This window comes from Stegodyphus dumicola, chromosome 10 (assembly GCF_044657685.1).
Source record: "Stegodyphus dumicola isolate Sdum_Otavi_A_Nest chromosome 10, ASM4465768v1".
In the NCBI taxonomy this organism is placed as follows: Eukaryota; Metazoa; Arthropoda; class Arachnida; order Araneae; family Eresidae; genus Stegodyphus; species Stegodyphus dumicola.
In genome coordinates this window covers 117,506,847-117,517,548 of record NC_140777.1, presented here as the reverse complement: position 1 = coordinate 117,517,548, position 10,702 = coordinate 117,506,847, and the positions used below count along the sequence as shown (strand labels likewise).

Here is a 10,702-nt window from a genome sequence, read left to right as displayed (position 1 = left end):
AATTGATCATTCGCAAACCCTGATCGAGCAAATTGTAACCGCTCTTCACTTTCGACTTTCAAACGAAGAAATTCTAATAAATTTCCTAACATGTTCATCTTGTCTTTATTTTCTACACGGTTATGTGTGCGTTCCCACTCCTTGATAAGAACTTCTGCAGAGCAGATTCTATACTAAAGGATATAACATTGCTTCATATTTTTCAGCGTTACCCCTAAAGTCTCTAATGCTCGCAGCTGAGTCTCCAATTTATCATAAAGAATCCGCAAAGTAAAAATTTCGCCACTTTTCGCTTGTGTTAAAACTAGATTTAAAAGTTCACGAACATAAATTTGAATTAATAGTTCATCTTTAGCAAAACGAGATTTCAGCTGTTCAATAGCATTATAATAGTTTTCGCCAAATGGTGGAAAACTTGCAACTAAATCTCTAGCCAATGAACCTTCTTCAGTTGCTTGTAAAAGATACTGAAATTTATCATCTGCATCAGTGCTATCATCATCATGAATCTTTTTAAATTGTCCCCAGAATACTAGCCAGTTTTTAATATTACCATCAAAACGTTTCAATTCTAATTTAGGAAGACGGAAATTTCGCTTGGTTCCATTTACTACACTGGAAATATCGCCCTTTCTTTCAGTGGTTGATAACATTAAATCAACTTTCGTTTTCATAGCAACCCACTGATTTCGATAACTTTCTGTTAAATCCATATCATTAGAAAATTCATCTTCATTAAAATTTTCCATTTCTAGCCATTTTACTTTAACTTTTTCATCTAACTGAAATAATCTGTCAGCTTTATCATTAAATATATTAAATACAGATATCAAATCAATCTTACTTACTGCTTCATCTTTTAGAACAGTGTCCACTTCTTTCAAAGAAGTAATGAAATATCTCCGTAATTGTGTTCTTTCCCGTTTTAAATTATCCATAGTCCTGCTGCATGGACGCCAGTATTTTAAAGGATTCGAAAATAACTATGTATTTAATATGAAAAAACACTTTAATTGCAGATATTTACAAAGCAGTTATTCTTACAGAAACGATAGAGCTTATTTTTAAAACGTAAAAATCTTAAACAGAGTTGAGTTGTAGGTGGAATTACTCAAACAATTACATTAATTTTAATCAGCATGTCTTTCCTTCATCAAATGTAAATAATAACCAAACATAGTAGATCTGCGCTTTCCCACAGAAATAATAGCTTCAGAAATTATTTCATTTTCCTTTTAGTTTTTTTATATACTATAATTTGGCAACACTTGCTCATTTTCTGACTCGTTCAAAATATTGAGAAGATTTTATCAGCTGCTTTAATAGTATCCTAATTTAATAGATATTTAAAATAACCTCTACAGAATATATTACGCAGTTTCAGGTAGGCATTATATTATGTTTTTTTATTCAAACGCTTTTGATATGTTACTTAGATAAATAGCTGTGCATGTAAAAATAATTTAAGATTTGCTATTAATGAAAATACTTATCTAAAACTTTGAAAGATATTCAGTATACTCAAAATAAATCATAATTAAAAATAAATCATTTATGATGCTGAAAATTGTTAATTACTTCTGTATAATGATTAAAGTAAGATGTATTTGAGCAAAAATACTTCGGACTAATAATTCTAAATAATAAATAACACCTATGAAATAACGATTCATGAAAACTGTGCTAGCTTTATGTAGAGCGAGATTTTTGAATATTTCAAGTGCAAGCAGATAGTCTTAGAAATCAATTTCAAGCTTAATATTCCATTAATTTTATGTTCATTTATAAGAATACTATCAATTTGCGCTTAAAATGCTATCAAAATTATACTTAAAACCATAAGCTACAATTTTTATAAGTAATACTATGAATTAATCATGCTCACTCCATTGTTTACTTAAATTATTACTTTTATGCATTTGATGTATCATTATGCTTTTACATTATTTTACAAAATTTTTATTTTTTTAGCTTTCTTTCTTATTCAAAAATAACTTAAGCTCATTCTAAATATTTTGAAAATATGCGATGTTCAAACAATTTTTTTAATAAATATTTTGCAATGTAAAACAAGTTAGTTTTCTCTTGCATTTAATTAAATTTTGAACAATCTACATTTTACGACTTAATAATGATGAATTAATCTATGAACGCTTATCATTTGTTGATACAAGTATTTTTTTTTTTTTATCTAAAAGGTAATTACAAGCAGTCAGTATTTAATGATGAACGAAGGCCTGCTAATGACCATTATTGATTGTCTTATAGAATTTGAATAGAATCAGTTAAGAGTTTTTAAGAGCTCGTGACATCTGATCTGTGCCACTAATGGTCTTATAGCACTCCAGCACATTAGATATTCTCTCTCTCGCTCTTACTAGGAAGTAAAGTTTTATATTTGTGTTATCAAATACATAGCCAATAGCCTCATATTGCTAGTAAAAACTGGAAATGCGAGTAAAGAAAAATTGTTAATTTTAAATTTTAATTAGTACCAACAAAACAGATGAAAGAAAGAAATTTTTGTCATCATATATTCATAAGTGCGATGTTCGAATAGTTTGTTTATTGCTCACAAATGGGCTCTCTCTCTCTCTGATCACCAAATGGGTTCTTTCACTTTCTCTTCTGTGCACTAAATCAACAGTAATTATGCTGAAATCGAAAAATCGACGTTTCCTGATGTCCTTAAGGGAGTCTTTCTAACATTTTTGGACCTTTATGTCATCTTACATTACATTATCCTGCTATGGACATACCATATACTAGCCTAGGCTGTTGTTTCCACTACGCGAAATATAAGATGTTTATTTACCTTCCTTACCTTTCGTCAGCTTTCAGATAATGTCAATCGGCAAAATGTTAACAATTGTAATTTGTCCTTCAAATTTTCTACAGTTGTTTCAGAAACCGAGAGATATCTAAATCAATGAACAAACTGTTTAATTATTTAAATTTTTATTTTGTTTTAATGATATTAGGATTTTTGAAGAGGGAGAGTTGAAATTTGTGCAATACCCTCGTCACCTGGATATCTCGAATACGCGCCGAGTGTGCTAACGTTACACCACGAAGGCATGCAGAAAGGATCCATAACTAAATTTTTGGTATACGCGTGTCAAATGTCGTTATATTTCATTGAGTTTTCGGTGAGCGAGGATTTTGTTGAGCAAGGATTTAGCAATATAGTATATAGTATATATATATATGTGTGTATACATATATATATATATATATTGTAATAATAAAATTCCATAGTCAAAAATACACTTAAAATTCTAACTGTATGTTCTTTTCATTTTTAATGGCGACGGTCTCTTATTTGAAAGTACGTGGATTTAAATTCACAGCCCCATAGTCAAGTTGTTTTTCCCGCCTTTTCTACACGTACAGTTATTGAATGTTCTGGAGATATTTAAAGCGAATTGGAATGGCTGACGAGGCTGACGTCATTTCTTGGAAGCTCCGCCTTTCCAGAGGCTATAAAAGGAATATCGGCGTCTTTTCTTTAATGTAACGATGCAGTAAACTTCACACAAAAAGTTATTAGTAATTCTTTTTTATTTACTCCGGAAATATGATTTTTGTAACTGCTATTTCTTCTGACCAATAATAAATGGATCCTGTTTTTTAAACTTATCGTCTGATAATTTAAGCTACGACTACATCTATTTTTCTTCACCAATCTATTTATTCCGGACAAAAGCTAGTGCATCACACACACACATATATATATCTATATCAGGTAAAGAAAAAATTAATTAAAATTAGCTAAATAATCCTGCGCTTGAGCTGCAGATGATTGAATTTTAAAGAAATTGTGATATTCTTCTGTTATCAGAAACGGATGTATATGTATATACCCGTTTCTGTATCAGATATGTATATATACATGTATGTATGTATGTATATAATACAGGTATGTATGCGCACATGTATGTATGTATATATGTACGCATGTATATGTATATAATACAGGTATGTATGCGCACATGTATGTATGTATATATGTACGCACGTATATATATATGTGTGTGTATACACGCACACATATATGCACGTACATACACATGTGCACACATGCACACATTTCTCAGTCCGGTCCCTATAACAGAAGAGTGCCGAAATTATTATAAGAGACTTTATATACATATATATATATATATGTGTGTAATGATTCCAAATGCGTAGATGAAAGCAGTGGACCTCCCAACAGCTTACGATACTGCGTAGATGACCGAGAAATCAAATCATCCTTTTTCAGACAAGATGTTTCCTAATTATATTTGAATACATAAATTTCAGTTTGAATTAGAACGTCATCTTAAGTAAGTAAGCAGCAGCATGGTTTAAAACCGTCTTGCCAGCAGGATAGCTATGCGAAAAAGGGCAGAGTATCATAGAACTTCAGAGGAAGAATGGTGGGAGTCGGAAAAGTTTCAGTTCACAGTTCTGGTTTACAATTAATTTGATTGGATAAGAGGCATCTGCATTAAAACGTTACATAAGATAGAAAAGTCTGGAACCTGTGAGAAGAGATGAATTTAGGGGCAGATTACCAAATTTAGAATGTTAATTTTGAGGTCGTCAATTATTTTTTTTTTAAACAGCTATCATATTTTGTTATATCTTAGATGTAAAATATAAAAAAAAAATACGATAGCTTTGCTCTTTGCGAACCAGCAACCTTTAATTAATTTTCTGCAATTCAGAATCTTCCCCTAGACCAGTATCTTCTAGAACATTCGCGCCTATTACATAACCTCATATAAATGCTGCGTCATAAGTTCTCCTACACAGATGCCTTCTCGCCTTCGTTCTGCTAACGCCTCCGCTATGCTCCTCTTTCTTTGTTAGAACGTTATAACTTATTACAGTCGTATCTAATAATTCAATTACTGGATAAGTTATTTGAGTAACTTCATCTGGAAAAAACCATCTGCCAAAACGTGAAATGGAATAGCCTCACCATTCACCCACGATGTGGTGGAATAACTGAAATCATTACATATATATATGAGACATCGCTTACGTCTCTCTTAAGTTAATTCTTCTATATGGTTATTAGAAATTCGACTAGCATGATATTTCTATCCTCAAAGGTGTTCTACAATATCTGCTAAAATATTACGAGCACTTAAAATTTTACAAGAATCCAGATTGCGGTAATATCCTCCTTGTATCTTGTTTGTCTTTCCTATTATGTTCTTCAAATTGAATCTATAAATTTCAGAGCAAATATTAATTGCGATGATTTGCAAAACAAATGGGAAAATAAAAGTTCAAGCAAACCTTTCGGCCCAAAGAAAAGGACAGAAGATCAACAGCATGTCTGAGAATGAAATCGGAACACAATAGAGTAAGATTTTATTATCTTTCAGATTATTTTAAATGTATGCCTTTTGCAATAATAAACGTATCCCCTTATTTCATCTAAAAGAAGTAAGACACATTTGAAAGTTTAATTTTTGAAATGAATGAAGTTTCTGTTAGAAGTTTACAACTTTTCTTCACTAAATAATATGTGGTTATACCAATTTATTAAATCCATTTTTTCGTTTAGTTTTCGTTATTCGAAGTTTAAGAGAACACCAATTAATTTTATACCGCTGTATATTTTAGTCAATTATCACAATAATAGAAAACTAAAATACTGAATTATGTATAGTAAACTTTTAAAGGAAATTGAATGAATAAAAACATTCATTGTAGGTAATTAAAATAAGTTTTAGTTTCCTGTACATAGACTGGTTTTAGTAGAAACAGATTGTTGTTGTGACTTATCTCACTTGTCTAACAGTGTCATCAGAAGAAGGGCACAAAGTTATGTCTCATGTTGACATGAGCTTTGAGTATCCTACAGATGACAGGACCACTTTGCCTAATTTCTTCCCTTCTTTCTCTACCAATAAGCCATTCGAGAGGATTTTTAGTAGTCTTATATTTACGTGCTTCTATGCTACACAAACACGATATATATTTACAAATATCCAAGCCATCCTCTAGATTTGAAACCCGGACGAACAATACAGCAGCCAACACTAACCACTATACCGATCAGGATGGCAACACAGATTTAAAAGCAAACTTAACATCTACATAGTTGGGTATAAATGAAGTGGAGAAATATTTAGTTTGTTTCTTCTTAACTTTACTAAAATATCATAAAGCATATTCGATAGTTTCTGGCTATCCGCACCTTCACGAAAAGTTACCAACTATTGTCAACTTTATAAATTGGAGAAATCGCTTGCTTGGTTATCATTACGCTTCAGAATATTTTTCTGTTCGTAAATAAGGTACTTTCTGTTATGCATCTGCCACACATTTTGGAATATGGGCGCTTAATGGAAAAGTACAGTATGTGTGTGTTTGTGCTTGACGGAAAAGTACGTTTTGTCGGGGGGGGGAGGAATCTTTAAACTATCCTTATAATTAAAGTTATTCACGCGTAAAAACTCGCCAAAATGCGTGACAAGCGCATTACAAAAAAGTACCGCAAATAATAATAAAAAGAAGCCTTTTATAAGAAGCAAAAAATTTTATGATAAAAACAAAATTCTGTTTGGCCATCATTTACATCTTTACAGACAGTGGATACTGCTCGGTTGAACATAAAGTGGGTAAATTCACTTTTACACAAACAGGTGTATGTAACGTGCAGGCATGCATATGTGTTACGTTTCCGTGCATACTTACGTGTATGTTATGTGAGGCGAGAACACAGTCACCAAGCCCTGATGGGGACGAATTGGCGTCTGCCATATTTTAATTCAATCGCCACTGTAGAGTTTACAAGAGTTTTAAAGCAAGAAACATGAAAAATGAACAATGCCATTGTCAGAATTCGACCATCAGACTTCCTGAGTTGTTAGACGGACGCGTCTTCGTATCGCACCACGAGAGCTCGCGGTAAAAAGAGAGAATATACCTTATATTCTCCCTCAGTTAAAGGATGACTACGGTGGCGGAAACACAGTCGCCGAAACCCGGTGGTAACGAATTATCGACCACCATAGGTTATCTCGGGTGCCACTTTAGAGTAATTAGATATTTGTCGGAGCAGAAAACAAAATCTGCGATGCTTCTGGCATGAATTCTAATTCTGAACTTCCCTACCGCTAGAGGACCTACTTCCATTTATATCCCAAAGATGGTGTACCCAATTTGTAATTGCCTGTATCCAAAATGTAAGGTAGAGTCCCAAAGATGGTGAATGTACCTTACAAATTGACGAATTAATTTAATAATATACTATAAAACCGTGAGTGCATATTTTGCTAGGTGAGTTATGTTCCTGCACATTGTGTAACTTTCATAAATTTATGTCGTGAATGTGAAGACGTTAATGAAATTATATGGTACAGAACGAGATCTTTGCAATTTCATTAAGCAGGTTTTAGAAATGGAAGTCACATCATCTTTAGAAATGGAATAATAATCACCTCTCATTTTCTGACAATGTGGCTCTTTACGTTAATGTGCTATCCACGTTGTTGCAAAATGGGAACTGATTATTCTTCTGCTTCTGAAGACTTGGGTGACGTCTTCACGGAAGCCAGGCATTTGTGCGTGAACCCTATCCTACGTTTAGCGACTTTTGAGTAAAATGCCATAACATTCTTTTGGCTAATATAGGAGAGGGATAACGGAGAAGAGGCTAAGCCTAATCTTGTGCGGCGTAGAAAGTCTTTCGGATTTCGAGTTAAGTCTGTCTAAACTGTAGACGTATAACAATAGGGAGAACTACTGTTCAGATGAAGATGGTAAGGAAAGATGGAGAACATAAGCAGTTAACGGTTAGTAGAGGTATTACTCGTAAGAAAGTCGTGGTGCTACATCAGAGCGAGCGAGCAGCGTTGAGTTTCAGGCTCCAAAATTGTCAGAAACAAGATAGAGACATGGAGAGGTGATATGATAAGGCGGAGCTTTCGCCCAAATCAGCTCTTAGCCAGTAGGAAGATTGGAAGTAAAGTGTAACTTCTTACATATCAAGCATTTGTTAGTAGGTGTGACGCTTTCAAAACCATATATTAATTTTGAATAATTAGCCGAAACAGACAGGGGCAGGTTTCGAATCCCGAAGAAGGCATGGATGTTTATAATGTCTGTGCGGCATGTAGGCACTCTAAATATGCAGTAAGCCAGAAGGCTGCCCTCCTTCAAAATTGGGGACGGAACTGAGCAAAGTTGTACTGTCACCTGTATGGTGCTCCATGCTCTTGACAGCGACATGCGCGATCTTGACCCCTTGGCGCTATGAATTTCGTGAGCTTGCTCTGATATCAGAGACCTGATCTGAGGTTACTGTCGATCGGGTGGGATAACCCACAAACAGAAGAATTAAGATCGATATTCCTTGAGAGTAATGGAAGGGCACCCACCAACAATCAACTCTGGCACAGAAAGCAAACCCGCACCCTGGAGTTTGGACTAGCAGTGGATCGCATCTTATATATGTTGATTGTCGAGTACTTCACGTCATTTCAACTTTTAATATTCTTTTAAGCAAACTATTTTCAGACATCTGGCAGGTTTTTTAAGTGCATTAGTAGTCCGAGCTACCTCAGAACTCTTAATGCACATTGTCACTCTGATAAAATAGCTTTGCAGGAAACGCCTGATCTCATGGCAACAAGATTATAACTATTGAAAATCTAAATTCTCATAGTAAGAAATACACTGAATACATTTCTGCTTTTGCTACTTCAGTTTTATTTTCCTTTTCTGCGTTTGTGAGTATGTCTCTTTGTTTGTGTACGTGTGCGCATAAAATTCTCTTCAAGCATGTGCAAAATTCAGATATTTCGAAAAAGGAACGCGTACCACTGCAGAAAGCTATATAATTCCCACATGGAAACTAGTTTCTTCCCCTCTATAAACAAAATCGTATTACCTTCAAAATACCCCACACAAATGAAGCTATTTTAGGTAAAGATTTTATGCTACGCAGTCTTTTAAAATTTGAACATGATTACTTACACCTACTATATTAGCCAATAACAAATTCATAATGGTTTTTGTTTTATGCTCCGACAAATATCTAATTACTCTCAAGTGGCACCCGAGATAAACTATGGTGGTCGATAATTCGTTACCACCAGGTTTCGGAGATTGTGTTCCCACCACCGTAGTCTTCCTTTAACTGGGGGAGAATATAAGGTATATTCTCTCTTTTTACCGCGAGCTCTCGTGGTGCGATACGAAGACGCGTCCGTCTAAACACTCAGGAAGTCTGATGGTCGAATTCTGACAATGGCATTGTTCATTTTTCATGTTTCTTGCTTTTAAAACTCTTGTAAACTCTACAGTGGCGATTGAATTAAAATATGGCAGACGCCAATTCGTCACCATCAGGGCTTGGCGACTGTGTTCTCGCTTCACATAACACACACGTAAGTATGCACGGGAACGCAACACGTATGCATGTCTGCACGTTACACACACCTATTTGTGTAAACGTGGATTTACCCACTTTAAATTCAACCGAGCAGTATCCACTGTCTGTAAAGATGTAAATGTTGGCCAAACAGAATTTTGTTTTTATCATAAAATTTTTTGCTTCTTATAAAAGGCTTCTTTTTATATTTGCGGTACTATTTTGTAATGCGCTTGTCACGCAATTTGACGAGTTTTTACGCGTGAATAACTTTAATTATAAGGATAGTTTAAAGATTCCTCCCCCCCGACAAAACGTACTTTTCCGTCAAGCACAAACACACACACACACACACACTGTACTTTTCCATTAAGCGCCCATATTCCAAAATATGGGGCACATGCATAACATTATATTAGCCAATAACAAATTCATTTTTTCGATTTTGTGGTGTACTCTTTTTCGAGTTTTTATTTGCTTGATTTTTCATCAATTATTTCAAATTTTAGAGAGAAATAAAATTCCTCTCCTCCATGCTGTATACTAAAACGAGCAGTAAATTCTTAATTTAGATTCATTTTTGTTAAGAGGTTACATATATTCGTTTATTTTTAATAAGTCACATTTTTCTTAAAATGTATATCTTTTCTCCACCGTTCGAAAAATTTGGTTTTGGATTATTTTTAATCGAACTCGCAAATTCCGCTAGAGCTAATATGAACATTATGTGATCACGACAGCGTTAACCAAAACTAATGATTATATTACTTTAAGCGTATCCTCATGCAGTTCAGAGCATTATTTTCTTTTATTAAATCGTAAGATTAAAAAAAAAGTATTGAAAAAAAATTTTGTTTGACTTCTATAATAGTGATAACTAAGCTGCATCATTATTAAGCATTGTAGGGGAAAATTGCTATCGATGGGCCACTTTTACAAAATGATCCTTAAAATCATCAAATTCGGTAGTTTTACAGATTTTACATGTTAATGTAAATATTAACTTTCCGTACTACCCATATCTAGGAACAGACGTTATAATTATAAACTGTTCAGTAAATATTATAAAATAAAAATAGGTGCCACTGGTCCAGTGAAAGAACTCTGTTGCCTTCATTGAACCGGAAAGTTTCTAAGAATGGCCGGTAGTTTATTTCTTTTTAATGCAATATTATATTAATATAAGTCTATAAAATGTTTGAAACTATTTTGAGCATGATTCGTAAATTTAAAATGCTGGTTAGAAACCAACACAGATCACTGAAAATACATTGAAACGTATTGATAGGTTCGCATTATTCACAAGGAATCAAGAGTTAGATT

General features: G+C 33.7%; 1 protein-coding gene across 1 annotated transcript in view; it reads left to right on the top strand.

Annotated features, from left to right (window-relative positions):
* Positions 1-1,297: 1,297 nt before the first annotated feature.
* The window catches only part of LOC118193193 (uncharacterized), a 43,473-nt gene continuing 34,068 nt past the window's right edge, over positions 1,298-10,702 (top strand). Inside the window, exons 1-2 of the mRNA XM_085826099.1 lie at positions 1,298-1,384; positions 5,234-5,359. Of these exons, the coding sequence (XP_085682225.1) occupies positions 5,339-5,359 (21 nt within the window). The 5' untranslated portion in view covers positions 1,298-1,384; positions 5,234-5,338. The remainder of the gene's footprint in view (positions 1,385-5,233; positions 5,360-10,702) is intronic.